Source organism: Lissotriton vulgaris, chromosome 5, assembly GCF_964263255.1.
Source record: "Lissotriton vulgaris chromosome 5, aLisVul1.2, whole genome shotgun sequence".
Lineage (NCBI taxonomy): Eukaryota > Metazoa > Chordata > Amphibia > Caudata > Salamandridae > Lissotriton > Lissotriton vulgaris.
The window spans coordinates 197,951,802-197,972,052 of NC_141693.1; the positions used below are offsets into that span (position 1 = coordinate 197,951,802).

The 20,251-nt window shown below is 40.3% G+C and overlaps 1 protein-coding gene across 1 annotated transcript in view; it reads right to left on the reverse strand.

The window, feature by feature from the left end:
- Positions 1–20,251, reverse strand: part of LOC147710467 (acid-sensing ion channel 1A-like) — a 191,626-nt gene that overhangs the window by 52,790 nt on the left and 118,585 nt on the right. The window contains exon 8 of the mRNA XM_086919357.1: positions 17,891–17,948. Within this exon, the coding sequence (XP_086775483.1) occupies positions 17,891–17,948 (58 nt within the window). The remainder of the gene's footprint in view (positions 1–17,890; positions 17,949–20,251) is intronic.

Consider the following 20,251-nt stretch of genomic DNA (forward strand, 5'->3'; position numbering starts at 1 on the left):
GACGAGGTCAGCAGGGCTCTGATGGTTCAGGTCTTACTCTTCGAGAGTTAGCCGCGACGAGGTCAGCAGGGCTCCGAGGGTTCAGGTCTTACTCTTCGAGAGGGAGCCGCGACGAGGTCAGCAGGGCTCCGATGGTTCAGTTCCGTAGATTTGAGGATGAGCTGCGACGACGTCAACAGGGCTCGGTGGGTCAGAGTCTGTTCTCCTCAAGGTCAGCCGCGATCAGATCAGCAGGGCTTTCTTGTCCAAGATACAACTACTGGCTAGATGGAAGGCAGGCTGTCTTATAGTCACGGAGCTCTTTGATGTCCGGACCCTCAGAGGCAGGAGGCCGGAGGTCCGAGGGCCAGGCGCCTGATCTTCTGGGCGGCTGTGTCTTTGATGCTTTTGGACCATGCGTCCCCGGGAATCCCAGACGCTCATCAAGGCCTGGAGCCAGCTAGCTAGGAAGCCAAAAGGTGCGATTGAAACCAGCCCCCAGGGATGGTTCGGAGGTGTGAGGACATCCAGTTCCTCTGGAGGGGGCCGGAGGTGTGATGGAAGCCTTGGTTTCGGGTACTTGGTGAGTCGTTCACCCCCTGGGCGGGTCGGGGCGCGCCAGACGCGCACGCCCAGCTGCAGCTGGGAGCGGCCAGAGGCTGCCGAAAGGGAAGAAGGCGGACGGCTGGCCGGGGTGGCCAAACATGGAGTCTGATGGTCACGTGCATGGGTGCAGGCACGCGGTCTGGAGGTCGTTTCAGGTCCGATGTAGGAGTCTCGTGTATAGTCCTGGGTGGACGGAAATCAGTTCTGTCCGTCGTTCTGGGTTTATGGGGGTCAGCGAGGCCGGGTCCAACAATGTACATGGTGGAGCAGCACCTCATTCAGAGTGTTGTATATTATGCTTTCATGCTGTGGTTTGAGATAATTTGTATGACTCCACAATTCTGTTGTGTATACACTTTAAAATAACTGAGCTGAACCATCAACCATTAAAATTCTGTCCGAAAGGCTGGGTATTTCTTCTGTGCCCTGAAGTCAAAAACTATCGAAATCCATTTGTAAAGAGTGTGAATTGACTTTTGTTTTGCAAACTTCGAATGGTCGGGCAGTGCAGACAATGATGTTATACTCACCAGAAGAGGGGCTATGGCACCACCCACATGTTTTAATTGGGCAGAAGGTGTGTTTCCACCAAACACATGCTTTCCCTCAACACAGCTGTGATCATTTTGTTAATGTTTCCAGCTGCCTGAGCAACACAGATGGGAGGAGGGCAGTCATTAACCTGCATGGATCTTTAGGTCTGTCTTCACAGTGCAACTGTCACCTGACCTTTTAACCTACACCAATATTATTTTACAGTTCGTTGTTTCTACACAAATACATGTCCATTCCTGTGCAATCTACTTTTAATTCTTCACATTTCCATAAAACATACCATACAACATTCCTTTAAAGCCAGAAATATTGGCATTGCCAATTTTGTTTCACATTGCAACTCTTAACCACAAAGCATTAACTCATCTTTTTGATAGCCTTGTAATACTTGATTTAAGAGTGCAATGTCTTCTACATAGGACAGGACAGTTATGGAAGAGTAGTCAAAGGCTATAGCCTATTGGATTGAAATTAGAAACAACCTTTTTGTAATAATGGTAGATGAGTTTTAAGAAACTCTTTGTGTCATTGACAGACAATAAACAGTTTATCAAATGACAGGGTATAATTGTACTGAAATGTCCGACACAAGAATTATCTACAGAGAAATTTTCAGCACTTGTGCATAGGCAACAAAAAAAACACTGAAGCTTCGCAATAACAATGTGCAGCATCTACACGTGCTTTAAGTGCATCCCTTGTAGTAATCTTCTTTTCAGTCCTATAAGGAAATTGGAGTTAGCAGGACTTTAGAACCGCCCTTCCCTCTTTCAGCAGTAACCGCAGAGAGATAAATTATTACAAAGTTTACTGAAAATCCCATTCTTTGGACCATGTTTTGGGAACATGTGTTTGGGCTGATTCTAGGGGAATAAACAGGATGGATTTTCCACCCTGTTTATTCCCCTAGAATTAGACCCCACTGAACAGAAAAATCTCTGGCTCTTTTAGACAAGCAGGCTTTCACAATAAATTCAATGTCCGCTTGTCTGCATGTATATACAATATGAAGGAATGGTGCCTCATAACGAATTAATTTGAGGCATTGCACAGTTTTCTATGTGATATGTACAGTAATTTGTTACATGTATTTTGTGCATTTTGTATTAGGTTTCTGAATATCCTTTGAATGTCTGTATTCGTCAATGACTGTGTCTTTTTTCTATGACATATGAAACAAACTTTTGAAAAGAGTGTATATAAAGTATAATTGACTAAATCAAATAGTCGACCAACCTAGCAATTTGTATACTAGGTGTGGTACTGTGCGGAATCAAACCTGTCTGGCCAGCGTTTGTGTTTAATGTAAATTTGTAGAGCATTAGTTGCTCCACCTATATATACTGACTCAGTGCTCTGAAGCCAGTTTGATGTTTTTCTATACGCTCTAATGTTTTGATGTATTTGCCTGCACTATGACCAATTCTGCACAGCCCTCCTTTCTCACACTAACACCCCATCCCACCCTCCTTTTCCCGGGGCACTTTAATAATTGTATTGCCAGAATGATACATGCAGTTTAAATGACACAGTGTGATTAAATAACAGTGTGTTAACTGAATGGATTTTTTCTGCTTACTTTATTTAACTTTTGTTATATCTATTGTGTACTTTTGATACCTTTTTACTGGGACCCCTCTATATCCCTTGCATTCTCTGACGCTCAGTATGCATGTGACACTTTTACTTATTGGCTAAGTGCCAGCTCCTGATTGGCCGTGGTGATGGTTAAGTGAGCCAAGCATTTTGACACTGAATCACCACAGATAAATGTTTACTCAATTGTTGACTCGTAAGTAGTTGCTTGTAACCTCCTGTCATGCTACTTAGTGTTGTCAAATTATTTTTCAATTTCTCCTAGTGTACATTTCTGAGTTATGTAATTTCTATATCTTGACTGTCAAGTCACCGCTGTAAATTGCGGACAACCAAGGGTAGGAGGCAGGGCCGGACTGGGAACTACAACCGGCCCTGGCAAAGTGCTCGCCCCCCTCCCCCATGGGGGGCGGGGGTGGAGGGGTTGGGGGCGCCAGGGTCGTTTTTCTGCTGGTTTTGTTACATGGCTAATTTTGCAGCCATGCTGCAAAAACGGCACCCAGGGGCCCAAAACCAGCCCCCACCCTTGCGGCGCACCGGGGGATTGCCCGGTGCCCGCTACGGCCAGTCCGGGCCTGGTAGGAGGAGCTACGCCTAGGTTGCTATTTGGTACTCCTAACTTTGAACATGCTACCTCTGGTCCCTGGAGTCATGAAGGCAGCATCAGGAAGAGAAATGCAACTCTTAGAGACTTGTTTATTTTCTGATGTTCTCACCCCCAAGGCCCCTAAAGCACATGGGAAGCAGTTTTGGGGCTATGGTTGTGCGTGATATAACAACTACCAGCTCTGTCATTCTGTTGAATTGATGTCTATGTTTTAAGTGCATCTGAAACAGAATCCCAGCAGGATTGTTTTATCTATGTGACTCTCTATATCTTCTAAGGATTATAGGTTTAGCTTGCAAACAAAACCCAAAATGTGAATATAATGGAATATGTTAAGTTTCATGACTTCCCTAAGATCCACTAATAACACGTTAGTTGCTGATGGCAACATCGAATGCACCAATCTGAGAAAAATGATGTGTGCTTATCCTATCCAACAACAAATCGTAATTAAACCTTTGGTATATTTCAGAGTTCAAAACATCTCAGCTGCTCTCATAATTCCCACAGCTAGGATAACACAATCATGGCTTTTAGTTTTGCATTGTTCCGATTAGAGTATTTTCTTACTTTTTGTATAGATCTATATAAACTGATGCTACCTTCTTTGCCAGGGACAGCAAAAATGTGCCTAGGACTGCAAAGAGACTTTGACAAAGTGACAGTGTGACATCACCTCATTATGGGCCAGATGTACAAAATTCTTATTTTGCATTTCCTAAATACTGATTCCGTAGGAATGCAAAATACAAAATGGTATGTACAAAATTTGCAATTTCCTTATTGTGAATTGCTCCTAGGAAATCACAAATAGAGAATGCTACTCCATTCCCACCTGTGGGTAAAACAGGAAATGGTTTGCATTTCCTAAATTATGATGTCCTAACGGGAAATCGTAATTTAGGAAATCTAAACCCAAGAGTGCCTCTGGGTTTGAGGCACCTGAAGTTCATAGTGCACATGTCACTTTAAAAAAAGGCATTTTTTAATGCATTTTTAAATTTTGTACATGGTTACCATCACCTTTGAGTCGCTTTTAGGAAATGCTTTAGGAATCGTAAATAGGTAATACCTATGTGCGTTTCCTAAATTGCGGTCGCAACTTGCAGTGTCTACCAGGTAGAAATCGCAAATTTAAACAGTTTTGTGGCCTTTACACATATAAAAAGGCTGTTTTTCATTTCTTATTGGGCCGAAATTGCTATTTGGCCCATTAAGAAAAGCAAAATGTTTTTGTACATCTGGTCTGAAGTCCCTGATCTGTGTTCTCAGATTCTTCCACATGAGCGATTGTACTACTGAATATCAGACCCGACATGTTCTTGGCATACTAATATCGAAGAAAGAATATTGATAAACAAAATATCGAAAAGTAAGTACATATAGGGATGTAATAGATTTACCATTCCTAACTCCACCTCTATGCACCTTGAAGATATATGTACCGCCTAGGTACATATATGTGGAGTTAGGTAGGGTAAATCTAGACTTACTTAACTGTTGATATTATATTTTCGATGTTCTGTCCTTAATATACTGCCCCATCGATACTGCTGATACGATATTCCAGGACACACTACACGAGTAGAGAGGGCAGTCTTTGATAAAACCCAAACAGCTATAGAGGCTAGACTGCTGGAGCAGCATTTCTGCAGACAGTCACTAAGATGCAATGGCAAGTGCCTGCTGTACAAAGGACCTTTGTGTTCATAAACTATGTCATTCACAAAAAGACAGCCTTTGCAACAGCAAAATTTATTTTTAACAGACACCAAACCCCTTGCATGACTTGGAAACTCCTTTCCAACTCACAGAAGGGTTTTTACGTTTGATTTCCAATTCAATTAGGAGGCAGGGATGTGGTCATGTGAAATTCCCATCACTCGATGCCCAAAGTCATCATGTGTATTTTTCCACGAAGGATCGAGTGGGCCCAACACCTGGCAGCCCAAATACTTAGGCTGCCAGTTTCCAGCATCACTGTATGAATCGGTGAAAAAGGATTGTTTTCCGCTAAGGCAAAATGTGTACCCACATGTATAAGTTGTTCAAAACTGTATATGTGATTCATCAATCCGAAGGCTTTACTAATATGGCAAACATTCTGAGGATGAGGAGCTGTGACCTCAGTTTGCAATACAGACAGTGGTTTCCTTCATAAAAACATGTACAAAGGATTGCAAAATGTAATAAACTCTGGCTGTTTGTAATACTCTCTGAATGGTCCCTGGTTTAATGCTAATAAATGCATACGCATGAATGTAAGTTTGGTGATTGTTTGCTTTCAGAATATAATGTACACAAAGTATTTTGAAGCTTGAAAAGTTTTTTTCTAAACTATTGTGCAACTTTAAATACCATATCTCTGAGGCAGCATTTAGTAAAATGTGTTTGATGCATGCCAATTTTTAAACCATTATAGGCATTGTTATGGGTAATATACAAATACACGAAGACCCTGATTCTTAAAGAAAAACACAAAAGTGCACCAAGAGTATATATCTTTGTATTGATGCTAATTTATGCCTTTAAGGAATTCACATGAGTTTACAGAATTTGGTCTTGGAAACTGCACTCCTAGCAAACATTTGAATGCAAAATCCACTATTTGAGTGTAGATTCACCTTCTATATACCCTTTTCCCTCCCTGGAAAAATTTAACTTCGGCCCTTGTCAGGAGTACATTTATAACCTTTTGTAGTGTGGATAAAGATTGGAGAGGGGTTGGTGAATACCCCTAAACATGTTAGTTTGTGGGTGTGCACAAATTCACAGGGCGTTCTTTAGCTTTGTTCAGACAACTAAGGCAAACAAACAAATGGTGCCATATGGGAGCAGCAGTAGTTCAGATCAAAGTGCCGCAAGAATGAACAGTAACTCGTATCCCATAAGGTATCCTCAGCATTGTCTGTTTATATGAAGATATTTGATTTTTGATCATTGTTTGTATAATTTTCAAAACATTTAATATAGAATTGAGATTAAAAAAGGGCATAGGAGATCATTTATACCCCATTCCCTTGATTTTCCTAGTTTATGTAGAGATACAGCCTATGTCTGCGGAAACAGCCTGCCTGAAGGCCAGCTGCCACAGATCTCCATATCTGGGGCATCGCTAGGCCTGCCCTATTTAACACCAGTTCTTCAATGTTGCTTTTTCCTGTTCACCACTGCCATTCATGACATTGCTGATGTTAAACAAATAAAAGCAAAAAAATGTCTCCCATTCACTAAGAGAAACATCTCTGTTATAGACATTTTGTGTTTTGATTTTCAGAAACCAACCCCATCCTGGAGTTTTCTTAAAAATGCATTTGCCATGTCAGTGAAGCACTTTTGGTAAAAAAAAAACAAATATCGCGGAGGTGGGCCATCTGCCAACCAGCAATATGGTGGTCCACCCGCTGACTTCTAAACGAGTTTAGTAGTTTAGCAGTGGGATGAACACATTATCAAGCCTTCACATTACTTGCCATTTAATCATCAATCAATCAATCAACCAATCAATAAATCACACTTTATTTGTTTTAAAACAAGTAAACCATAAAAGACAATACGACAGTATAGCATCATTAAAATACAAATTCATCGATAAAAATGACAGAATAAAACATAATACTAAGTGTCCCAGACAGGAAAACAAATTGATAGCAACATGGTGCCTAGTGCTATTCTGTATTCACTGTATTCCTCATTCTAACCACACTTTTAAAAAGCAAACAACATCAAACAGATTCTAGTATTCGGCAACATCTGTAAATGTAAAAGCGCAAGTCTAACTTTTTTAAAGATGTGATTGACATATAATAGCTTTAAAAACCTTTTATGTAAACAATTGTAAAAAGAGTATATAAAAACAAAGTCCATAGTGGCTTGAACAGATGCACCACCACATAGACATGGACTACTATCTCTTTCACTGACCCAACACTTTGGGACTCATAGTACGTGGTGTATTTGATTAGAACTGAAGCGGGTTATTACAAAACAATAGGCATTTGACATCTATTAATTTAAATATGGTTCCATAGAGAGAGTAGTTTGCACCGAGACATAAGATTTGACTGAAGTCATGGGCAGGGCACTAGATTTTATGTCAAGACTGGAGGCTAGCATTTTATTTACCACTTCTGAGCAGCACTTAAAACTTTCCAATAGAACAGTATGAAGTCACATAACACTAGAACATACAACATATTAAAAGTCCCCAACATTCCAATCTCATCCACTTTTGTTTGCTGCTTCTGAGGAGATAAGTATATTGATATTTCTAAGAATAACTATCTTTCAGGGTATATTGTTGCTTATCTTAGAAAGGTTTGTTTTAATTAGGTTGTCATATAATATGTATATTTGAGAATGAATTGGTGAGTATGTTTATAGATTTAAGATTAAATGATATAATTTTTCTTTTTTTTGTGTTTTACCCAATTTACCGGTACATTGATCTAGTTTTAGGTTCATTGGTTTTACAGAGGTTCAGAATAGATAAGCATTATTTGTTAACATGAAGTTCAAATTGCTAAATATAGGTATTTAGAAATTAGGTCATATAAATGGTCAAACCGTGTTTCAGATGGTTGTTTTTTTAAACCGGCACACGAACAGGCGCTCGTATGATGCAAAGCTCCTTTTCCGAATGATTCAGAATGGAGTTGAAGCATGAAGGGTTTAGGCCTTTTTCAGAAGGAAATAGAGTTTTTAAGCCAACGTGAGGGAGCTACGCGTCTCTTTACAGGAAATAGGGGTTGTCTTGTGCATGGCAGAAGACGCATTGCCATATACAAGGGTTACTAGGCAACTCATCTCCGAAAGTCAATGGATTCAATTACTATGACTGTTGCCGATCAGAGGATAGTTTACTAACGTTTTTTAAACGGCGCAGAATATCAATCCTTTGACAAATTGATTAAGATTTTTTTTTAAAGTAAATTAAAAAAAAGAAAGTCATAGAGTTTAAGAAATTAAGATTTAAAGAAAATGAGTGAAGGAGCAGAGAAAAACTCAAGTGAAGTATAGGAAGAGATTATTAAAAGACTGATTTAGAGAGAATTATGTACTAAGGTGAAGGAGAATTTAGAAAAGTTAGTTAAGAAAGGGAAAAGAGATATTGGAGATGTAGAAAGAGAAGAGGAAGAATTTTGGAGTATTTCTGAAGAAAAAATGTACCAAAATAGAGGACCGGGGGAAAGTATTTTAAAACATTTAAACATGGAGTTACACTGAAGGAATTTTCTGAATCATTACAAAAGAAAGCAGGACCTTCAACTAGTGGAAATTCATTGGATGGTCTCCTTTGCGACACAAAAAAGAGGCCGGACCACCCGGCAAATGAAAAAGGAGGACAGCCTACATGGTCTCTACATGAGGAGAATGAGGAATTGGATGAGTATGTATTGGATCTTAATTACAATGAGGATCCAGGTGAGTTTTCAGATTTGGAAGTTCAAAGAAGGATATTTTAAAGGAGGTTAGAGAGCCAATGGGTCAGTCATTTTTCAATTTAGCTCAAATAAGGCACCCAAGGAGTTCTGAGTGGTGGCATTTGAGTCATGTGGCTGATTACATTAAATTTTGGATAAGACGTCGTCTTGAAAGAAATTAACCTCATCTTATGAGAGCAGAATGCTTAGGTCCTATAATAGATGTGAAAGAGTCCATGACCCCGAATTTGGATCCTGATCTAATAACATATTTGTTTAAGTTAGGTCGTGATACAAAGAAAGGGCTTGAGAGGTCACTCAAGCAATGTGAAGATAAACGGCTGGATATTTTAGGTGCAAATCTAGAATTTTTGATATGGTGGAGGAATCTTATGTGAATGGAACAGAGCTGGATTTACATTTACTTTGGGGTTGGAGCCAGAGAGCAATATGCTTTACTGGTAATGCAAATGCAAGTTTAATTGCCAAAAGGCTAAAAGCAGTATTATATTGAATAAGTCCAAAATTTGGCAATTTTGTTAAGAAGGAAACGAGTGAGGAGTCAAAGGGACTACTTTTTGGAGAAGGTGTGGTAAAGTCATTAGACAAGTGTGTTCAAACATTCACAGCTCTTGATAAAGCTCATGGTTCCATGAGGAAGGTTTTTGGCAATGGTGGTTTATATGGAAGGGCTGGAAGGCGGGTCAGACTTTCGGCCGTTCATATGGAAGAGGGCCCTTTTATCAAGGAGGAGGAATATTCCAAGGAAGAGGTGGATATAGAGGAACCTCTTATCCGGGAACTCTATATAAGCAGAGAGGAAGAGCTGGCAGAAGCAGAGCAAGTCGTGGAAGAGGGGGTTTCCAAACAGGAAATTAATCACATTAAGGTGAGTACGAAAAATATAATTGGTTTTACGCAGAGAAACACAGGAGGAAGGTTGAAATACGTCGGGGCAGATTTACAAGCCCCTTGCAACATTTTTACGACACTGTTGCGTCACTTCTGTGACGCAGTAAACCATGCACCACTATGTGACAGATTTACAACGTTACACATCTAGTGAGATGCGTCACGTTGTAAAGCGCTGCGCTACATTATACCTACGTCAGGTATAATGTATGCAGGGTGGGTGTTAGGTCGCAAGAAAGCCCTGTAAAAGTGATGCAGTGAAATTTACAAGATTTCACAGAGTCACTTTTACATCCCTGCTGCGTCAAAAGCTTATGCCTGCTTATAGCAGGCGTAAGGGGTGACGCAGCCCAGAAAGTATAGGCTGGCCCTGAGCAGTGCTGGAGTTGCATTGCGCTTACAACACGACTACAGCATTGCGTCACCTATACGCTGACAGATGCGTCAAGCATAAGTCTCTCATTTCACCACGGTGCGCCGCATTGTAAATGCGGCACATCCATGGTGGCGCAAGGGGGTCCTAATGTCACGCAACATAACTGGCGCATCTCTGCTGATCTGCAGGGATGTGCCAGTTATGTTAATCTGCCCCTACATCGAGAAATGGAAAGAGATGACATAGAATGCATGGATTTTAGAAACTGTAAGAGGTTTTTTGATAGACTTTGTGTCAGAACCGAAACAGGAAAGGGAACCAGGAGTAATGTTGTTCGAGGACCGCACTCAGGAAATTGTGGAACAAGAAATAAAAGATATGTTAGATAAAGAAGCGATAATGGAGGTACCAGAATGGCAAAAGGGATTTGTAAGTACACTTTTCGTAGTGGAAAAGAAGGACAAAGTTTGGAGACCAGTGATAAATTTAAGGGATTTAAATCGTTATGTGGTTTACAAACATTTCAAGATGGAGGGTATTCATCTACTAAGAGATTTTCTGATAGACAGGGACTGGTTGGTGAAAATAGATTTGAAAGATGCGTAATTTTCGGTCCAGGATTGCTCAAGGAAGTCAGTGTTACCTTCAGTTCAGGTGGAAAGATTCCCTTTTCTAGTTTATATGTCTCCCTTTCAGATCGTCACCAGCCCCTTGGTGTTTTTCGAAGATGATGGGACCAGTTCTAGGTTTACTAAAAGAAAGAGGAGTACGTCTGTTAATCTATTTAGATGACATATTGATAATGAATGGGATGTGAAGACATTATTAGAGCACTGCTTTCTGGTATAAAGCGTTTTGAGAAATATAGGAATTGTAATAAATTTGGAAAAGTCAGTTTTGTTACCTGCACAGAGATGGAGTTTTTGGCATTTGTAGTGGATACAGTGAAGAAGCAGTTGGAAATACCAGAGAGGATAATTGGTCTTATAAGACGGGAAGTGAAGTGGTTGTTGAAGAAAAAGGAGGTGAGTTTGAGACAGTTGACAAGGCTGATAGGTCTTTTATACTATTCGATACAAGTGGGCTTTCCGGGACCGTTACATAACAGGGCTTTGCAAAGAGAGAAGAAGTCAGGTCCGAACAAGGGTCTCTGGTATGGAGAGAAGGTAAAGTTGGATGTCGAAGCACAGTAGGAGTTGATTTGGTGGTTGGAAAATCTTCAAGCATGGAATGGGCGTGCAACATTTGGAACAAGTCTAGATTTTGTATTAGAGACAGATGCAATCAATTTAGGAGGGGGTGCGAGACTAGGAGCAGTGCAGGCAGGTGGAAGGTGGAATTTGGAAGAACGAGTAAAACATATAAATTGTCTGGAGATGAAAGCAGTTGTGTTGGCAGTTCAAAGTTTGAAAGATAAGATTCAGAAGGCTACGGTTTTGTTAAAAATGGACAATTTTTCTGCGGTAATGTACATAAACAAATTAGATGGCAGCAGATCAAAAGAATTGACACAATTGCCGAAATATGTCTGGAGAATTTTGTATGGAACACAAGATAAGTGGGTCAGCGCAATATCTTCCAGGGAAAGAGAATATGGTTGCCAACTGGAATTCCTGCTATTAGATGGATTTCCGCAACTGGAAGCTGAATCTGATGGTTTTTCAGAGGATACAGGAGGAACTGGGTCCTTTGGAGGAAGATTTATTGGCTTCAAGATTGACAAATCAATTAGAGAGGTATGTGAGTTGGATGGCAGATCCAGGTGCAATGGCTGTAGATGCATTCCCCATAAACTGGAGGGGCATGAAAGGTTATGCATACCCTCCATTCTCAATGATTTAGAGAGTTTTGAAACAGGGGAGGATTCAGAGTTGCTAAATAATGTTAGTGACTCCTTTCTGGGTGACTCAAGGTGGGTATCGTACAGTGATGTAATTGGCTAAAGAGGATTCATTTTTAGTAAGAGCGAGGAGAGAACATTTACAAGATGTGGACAGACACGAACAACCTTCATTGGAGGCAGGGGTGCTCAACCTACTAGTTTGGAGCATTTTCAGGAAATCCGGAAGATTCAATGATTTATCAGGAGAAACTGCAGAGTTGTTGTATGAATCCTTGGCCCCAGGGACAAGGAAAAGATATTCAAGTGCATGGAAAGTTTGGCTATGTTAGTGCGTGGAGAGGGAGTTGGATCCTGTTGAGGCAGATGAGGTTATGATTGCTAATTTTTTTGCTATCTTGTATAAGAAGGGCTTTAGTTACAGAACTGTCAATTGTTATAGATCGGCAATAGCGGCGGGTCACTCTTTGTTTGATGGTAGCCATAGACAAAAAATAAATAAAGTTGCAACAAGTTACATGGACAGAAATATTTCTTACAGAATATACCATTTTACCAATAGTACTCATAAACAGCTAGGTAAGAAAAAGAAAAATCAGAAAAAATACGCAAACAACGAAGAGAAAAAAGAAGGGAAAAAAGGAAAGCCGGGGAGGAACAAAAGGAAGTCAATACCAGATAAAGATACAGATAAAGACAAGAAAGACACGAGAGAACAGGGACGTGGCCACATTGAAATTTACAATAATTTAGAAATTATGCTCTCAATCCCATTGAAGGCAAGATCATGTCCTTTCAAATTTACATCAAGACCGAGGACCTCTAGCTTTAGCTAGTGCCATCTCCATTTCGTAGATGTCTCTTAGCAAACCCCAAAATTTGTTAACTCTTGGGCCCTTGCTTTGAATCCAAGAACATGCAACACATAGGCGAGCACAAGCAGATACAATAGAGACAAAACATTCAGTAAGACAGCCTAAATCTGAAAACATTCCCAGAGCAAGCTCTTTCTCGCTGATTACTTTGTCGTAACCAGCTTGACTGCGAGAGCAAGAGAGATACCAGCCCAGAATTCCTTCAGATGAGGACAAGAAAAAAACATGTGACATAAATCTGCAGCAAATTCTAAGCATTTCAGACAACATGATATTGGGTTGTTTGAGCTGGTAGCCCATTTAGATATTCGCTCCGGGGTATAATACAGCATGAAAATTAATATAGTTTGCTGGAGTTTCAGATTAACTGAGGTTACTGCCGCATCTATTGTTTCCAGAGATTCATTAATCTCTCCTTAGTAATATTACAGTTAAGAATCCGAGTTAACTTGGCTGCTATCTGTATCCCATCATCGCTAGCCGCCCGATTAGTTTCTGGTTTTGCCAATGGCCCCTCATCTGGCTGCCCCAAAGAAAGTAGACAGAACTTCAGAAGAAGATCCCTTTAACTCCAGCTCTGACATGCCTAGGCCTCGAACTAAATAATCCCTGATTTGCAGGTACTAAAAAATTATCTGTGTGGTAGGGAGAATTCCTCTCTCAGAGACTGAAAGGATCGAAAACCCTGCCCATCGTAGAGATGACCCAACCGGGTCACACCCTTACATTGCCATCCTTTGCCAACACAATCATGAAAAATACTCGACAATAGAGGATTCCCCCATAATACCGTATAGGAATGTAAGTCGGGAAATGTGTATGCCTTAGAGATTTCGAGCCATATATTAGCTATGTCCCAGAATGTCTTGAATCGCACCCTCTTAAAATTATTCGGATCGGATGTTTTATAGAGCAAATACCCAGAATCAGATCCAAAGGCTAGCTGGTATGAAAGCCAAGTGGGACAGGTTTCAAGTCCTTTGACTAAGCTCTGTATTCGCCCTGTAAATGCGGTCCAAAGGTATAACTTAAAATCGGGATGTTTAAAACCGTTCTGCCTAAATGGCAATTTTATATATCGTAAACCTCTCCTGGCACGCCGATAACCCCAAATAAAACTACCTACGGCGCCATCCAGGCATTTAAAAAAAGTTTGAAGAACCTTCAGTGGAATAGTGCGAAAAAAAGACAAAAATTTGGGAAGAACATTAATTTTGACGATATTACATCTCCCATATATACTCAATGGGAGCCGGTGCCAACAGCGTAGGTTAGCGACTACTTTCCTCAAAAGAGGTTCATAGTTCAAAGATGTGATGTCCCTAACTTGACTATATAAAGTAACTCCCAAGTATCCTGCACTTTTTGTAGTACCTAAAGCCGTGGGGAGAATATTGTGTTCAAAATTGAGTAATGTCTGTGTTTTATTCAAATTGAGCTTATACCCAGAAAAGGAGCCGAATCCCTATGCCTCGGTGGTTATGGCAGCCAGAGCAGTTATTGGCTGACTCAAGATGTCGTCCGCGTATGCTGTTAGTTTGAGCTATATCCTGTTTAAAGTAACTGGGTTAATATCAGCACTGGATAGTAGATGTTTAATAAAAGGCTCAATGTAAATGGCGAACAGCAGTGGGGATAGTGGACAGCCCTGCCGCGTGCCCCGGTGTATTGCGAAGCAGGCGGATGACTGGCCATTGAGTTTGATTGCAGCAGTTGGGCTCTTGTACATTTTTTGTATAGCTGAGATAAACCTTTGACCGAGGCATATGAAAGTCATTGTTGTCCATAAAGCTCCCCAGCTAACTCGGTCAAAGGCCTTCTCGGCATCTAACATCAGCATCCGCAGCTGCTGACCTAAATGCCCCAAGATGTTGAATGCCGCGATTGCAGTATAAATACGTTCCGCCGTATCTCTTCCGGGAACGAAACCATGTTGTTGGTCAGAAACCAATTGATGGATAATGGGAGCCAGTCGTGTAGCAAGAATTTTAAAAGTTTTGCATCAGCATTTATCAATGCTATTGGCCGATAAGAACCCATTTCATTGATAGGCTTCAACCTTTTTCGGAAAGACCACAATATTCGTGCCATTTCAAGAGGAGGGGACTTCGCCACCTTCCATATTAGAATTACAGAGCTCTATATATTAGGGGCTAATGTACTTTTGCAGACTTTATAAAATTCAAGCTGGATCTTATCCTCTCCGACTGCCTTGCCAGCGACAAAGCTGCGATTGCATCCTCAACTTCCCGATCCCGAATGTTGTTTTGGAGAAGCCAGCGATAACGAGGGTCCAAAACCGGCATAGCACACTCCTGAATATAGGCCGAAGCGGCTTGCTGATCAAATTTACCAGAATCACCATAGAGGTCAGCGTAAAATAACCGAAATTGTTCCAAAATATCTATGGATCTTGTATAAGTCAGACCATTTACCCCTTTAATTGTTTTGACAAATGATTTAGCCCTTCGATCCGCGATTTGATTAGCCAGTAGTCGACTCACTTTCTCGCCATATTCGTACTGGTTTGTTCGCAATTTGTGATAGCTATGAGCGTCTTTGTCCTGTAACCTTCTCAAAATCTTTGCTTTAGCCTCGATAACCAGCTGGTAAATCACTTGTCAGGTGGGATCTTTAGAGACAATGGCTGTTGCATGTAAACTCTCAAGATCTACACAGCGCATTTGTTCTTGCTCCAAGTTGGAAGAGTCCTGTCGATTTTGTTTAATAACATGTTGGAGCGTGGCGCCTCTGACGCATGCTTTAAGACAATCCCAGACTATTGCGATAGCATCCGTACCCCTGTTGTTGTCTATATACTCTTCTAATATAGTTTTTTAAAAATCAAGATAGTCCGAATTATTGCGAAGATGCCTAGGAAAAGTAAATTCCCTAGCGGGTTCATGGGAGTAAGACTGCAGCTGCATAGTTAACATGACCGGCTTTGTGATCGGATATTATTTTTGGGCATAGCATAACAAGCGCATCCTCTAAGATAGCCCTGCCAGCAAGGTTGATGGTATTTCAGTAGGGAAAGGTCAATTAGTTTGTAGAATTATGAAGGAAATTCATTTAAAGAAACCACCAGGATCAAGATATTCCTGTGTTTGAGATGTTAATATAATTTGGAAATTATGTGTTGAGGATGGCCAGTGAATAGTTTTTTTGGCATTAAAACAATTGTCTTGGAAATTGGCGACCTTTCTTTGTATGATCTTGTTTAGGAGATTTTCTGATGTGAATGTTTTAGATATTTCGGGTAGATACTACAATCCAGAGAGAGTGTTGTTTGAAATAAAGACAAGAACTAAAACAATGTCTGAAAGAATTTTGTATACTAGATTTATTGATCATCCTAAGTTGTGTGTGGAGAAATGCATTAGGGTGTATGAATCTAAGATGAGTGAGTTTAGGTGTGCAGGAGTGGATTAATTATTAATTTCATATGTGAAACTACATGGTGTGATTTCAGTGCCTACTATTGCTAGCTGGGTTAAGAACATGATGCGTGAGGCAGGAGTAAAGTTAGAAAAGTTTAAAGCACATTCAATTTGTGGGGCAATGGCTTCTAATGCGTATAGTTCAGGAGGATTTTTAAAGCAGCAGATTGGTCAAATGACAACGTTTTTAAAGATTTCTATTTCAGACCAGTGAGCAGGTTACAGAACAAACTATAAAGAACTTTAGACATGCATAATGCTAGCCTCCAGTCCTGAAATAAAAAGTCGATTCTCAGAGGTTAACTGCTTAGAGAATTATGATTTTAATAAAGACTAGGAGGCTAGCATTTTTCCTCCCACCCTCCCTTTTTTGAGAATTGGTGGTGTTAGAAGCTTGAAATGTTGTAATACTTTAACAGCTTGTTATTGTTTTAGTGAAGGATTAAGTAAGAAGTCATTTTTAGAAGAATTTGTTTTACAATACAATATGTTGTTTTTTTGCAGATTCACATTAAAATGGTAAAGGAATATGTGAAGAGGGAGTCAAGGATAAATATTCAGGGAAGAGAGAAGAGAAACAAAAGAGGATGAGATTGGAATGTTGGGGACTTTTAATATGTTGTATGTTCTAGTGTTTTGTGACTTCGTACTGTTCTATCGGAAGTTTTTAAGTGCTGCTCAGTGGTACATAAAAGGTTATGTATAACGGATAATAAAATAATGGTTCTCTAAGTAGTTAACCTCTGAGAATCGACTTTCCCTTTTATTTCTTCTCAATGACAAAAAGGTTTTCTTAGTCCAAAGTATGTCCTCCTTCCTAATAGAATCAGGGTTGTGGAACAAGTCTGGTAAAACTAATTTGTGGAAGCTGCCCTTGGCATAGTTGTGCCATGGGATTTTATGGGCATAATCAAGACTTTCATTCATTCCTAAGCCAGACGGATAGCCACATAATTAAAGGTAGAAGTTGAATCAAGCCTGAAAAATAACCAATCGCTAATTCTTCATAAGCATTGTAAGTGAGCTCAACTTTGGCCAGAAAAAGTAGATGCATGAGAAAAGTATTCCACAGGAATAATGTTTTTTCTGTGATGTGCGACTGGTATATTATGGGTTTGACATACTTCCTGTGGAGTGTGGGTTTTGAAAACACTCCTATTACTGCAGTAACAATCCCAAAGAAGGGTGTGTCTATCAATAAAATGTAGGGCATATTTCACTCAGCATCCATGCATCCATATATGTATGATGAAGGAGTGATACATCGACAAAACTTTACTAAACATGTAATTTCTTTTTCTAGAATATAACTAGAAGCATTTATGACAGTTCCCATCTGACTGTTGGCAGAATAAAAGGGAGACTTTCTAGGCATCCTGTTTGGTGCTATTATGTAAACTGGATGGCTGAGTGTATCTCAGCCTGTAGAGCCATTTCGGTAACATTTGGGCTTATAACTTTAATAGTAGCAGATATGAGTGTGGAGCATTTGCAAAAGCCCCCCCTCCCCCCACCCACCTTGTGAATCAGATGTTTAAGGTAATGTTCTTAATGCTGTTCTAAAAGCTGATTATCACATATTCATGTAATATAGTCAGGCAACTTGATATAGCAAATTGAAGCCATTCAGTGAAGATTATGCAAAAAGGTCTGTGCAAAAGCAGTGACATCTTCTACTTACAATAAAGGATGAAGAAGGCCACTGGGATCCAGACACTGTTAGTTCATATAATTCTTCTCTTAAAAAAGATATGAAAACATGTTATTATTTAAAAGAAGCTTTTTGTGGCAATAACAACCTGTTCTAATTACCTCACAATAGTGTACTTTTATTTTCTATACTATGTCCAGGTAACACTCGACTTTCAATGTAACTTTTGATGAGGCCAAAGTGTCTTCATGCTTCACATACATAACCAAATCACATACATTATTGGCAACATCAGTGTAACAGACCCTTGTACACTCAGAGCAGGTAGAATACTGGTACCAGCATACACTATTCCATACGCTCTCTCTCTTTCTCTCTCTCTCTTTCTCTCTCTCATTCTTTCCCTTTTTTCTCTATAGTTACAGTGGAGGTCTTCGGTTACCACTTCTGTGTGTTCCACAAAACACATTATGGCACAATGGACTTCCCAAGTTGTTTCTGAAGCAGTTTAGGTAGTTTCATGGATCTAAACTCTCTTACAAGCATTTGTGTAAGGTTCTCTACACCTGGCACAAGTCGTCCACAGCAGATAATTACAACCCTGTGAACTTGTCCTTGGCTTCCGTTGATCCTTTATCTGCTCAGTCCACTTTGACTTTAAATGAAGCCAGGGATGCAAAGGCAGTGCCAAAGGGTCATAAGGGGCAAACCAGGAGAGGGCGCTGCAACCCCGTTATCCCTTATGATGTCCATTCATTCACCCAGTTGTGGTAACCACCTTTTGGATAAATGACAATGACTATACCATTTTTCTGGAGAAGGGTGTAGGTTCCTAGAAACATAGTGCTTGAATTATTTTCACTCTCAAGACAGAAGTTATAGCCACAGAGGAAGTAGCTTTCCATGAAAGATGCTGATGTCAAGATAGTCGCATGCTCTTCAGAGGGATTCACCAACTTTGAGATGACTATATTGAGATCCTAAAGAGTCGGTCTTCTTCCCAGAAGAATCCCCTTTTATAGCCTCCAAAATGCCCTTAGTTGGTGAGACAGTGAAGAGGGATGACTGAGAAGGTCTTCTTATAATAAGCCATGACAGTTGTCAGGTAATTTTATGTTTATGATTTCAATAAAGATTCCTAAGATGGAGAACTAGGATAACAAGTGGGTAGCTTTTTCTTCTAGAACACTCATAGTCTCGCAGAAACCTTTGCAGGCAATGTTCAGTTGGGCAGCATTGTGGCTAAAGAGCTCCTTCCTGTCTACAAACCCCACACACCACTAGCCATTTCAGTCTAGTCCACTTCAACAGCATTCTATCACATTAGGCATTTTCTAACAATGTCTCATAGAGCACAAGAAACAGAATGTAGGATGGTCTTTTTTTGAAGAGAGCACAGCCATTTACTTATACATGGCAGGGAAGCAAGTCCACTTGAACCACTCCCCTTTGTCATCTGCCAGCCAACAACGTTAAAGCAGTGGGCTAGCAAATGACAGCTAAGTGGTTAAAGGAGTAAAGGCAAGGTGTGAATACTGCAATGATTCATTGAAGCAGGGTCAAGTGCACAATTTTAAATATTTTGTAGCTAAGTAAAATCTAATTTTCTAATTGCAGATTTGATCTATTTTGGGTCAAATTACATAATGAATTCAAATTTAATAATTATCGCCACCACTATTTTCATGACTTAAATTAAGGTTTAATTTATATTTATCCTTATGTGACATGGGTCCTGCAGCAAGGCTGTCTGAGGTGTATGTAGCTTTGTAAATAGCATGATACTCAGGCTAAACAACTTGTATTTTGTGAATGGTTAATATGGCTGAGATACCCGCCACCCCCTCTCAACACAATCCCCAAAGGAAGGGAAACCGGAAACAGTTCTGAAGTTTTTGGAAGAGGGAGGGAGTGACCCTCCCGGCCGTATTTATTAAAATATGAAACAAAATTAAAACATTAAATCAACAGTTTCATATTAATGTACAATTTCATTACCACATTGCGATGTTTGGCTAACCTTAACAGATTCTCTAATACAAAGGTTCTCCTAGCCGAACTAACATCCTACAAAGCATTTACTTGAAATTTTGAAATTGTACATCCTAACGTTTAAGGGCCAACGGCAAGGTCGTAACCGGTGTCAAGATCCCTAAACCAGAAATATCCCCCTCACTTGTGAGGGGCGACCGCACAGAGGCGTACCTCAAGTGCAACTACCAATTTCCCTTGACTTGACGGGGGCCCCAATAAAACTCGACGCCACTTAAAGGTCGTCCGAGGACTCGTGTGAGGTATCTAGAAGGTAGCGTAGACCCCCCCCCAAACCCCACACAACTTACCACATCTGCCGTCGCAGACGTCCTGGCCCCGGGAAATTCCCCAGGAGGG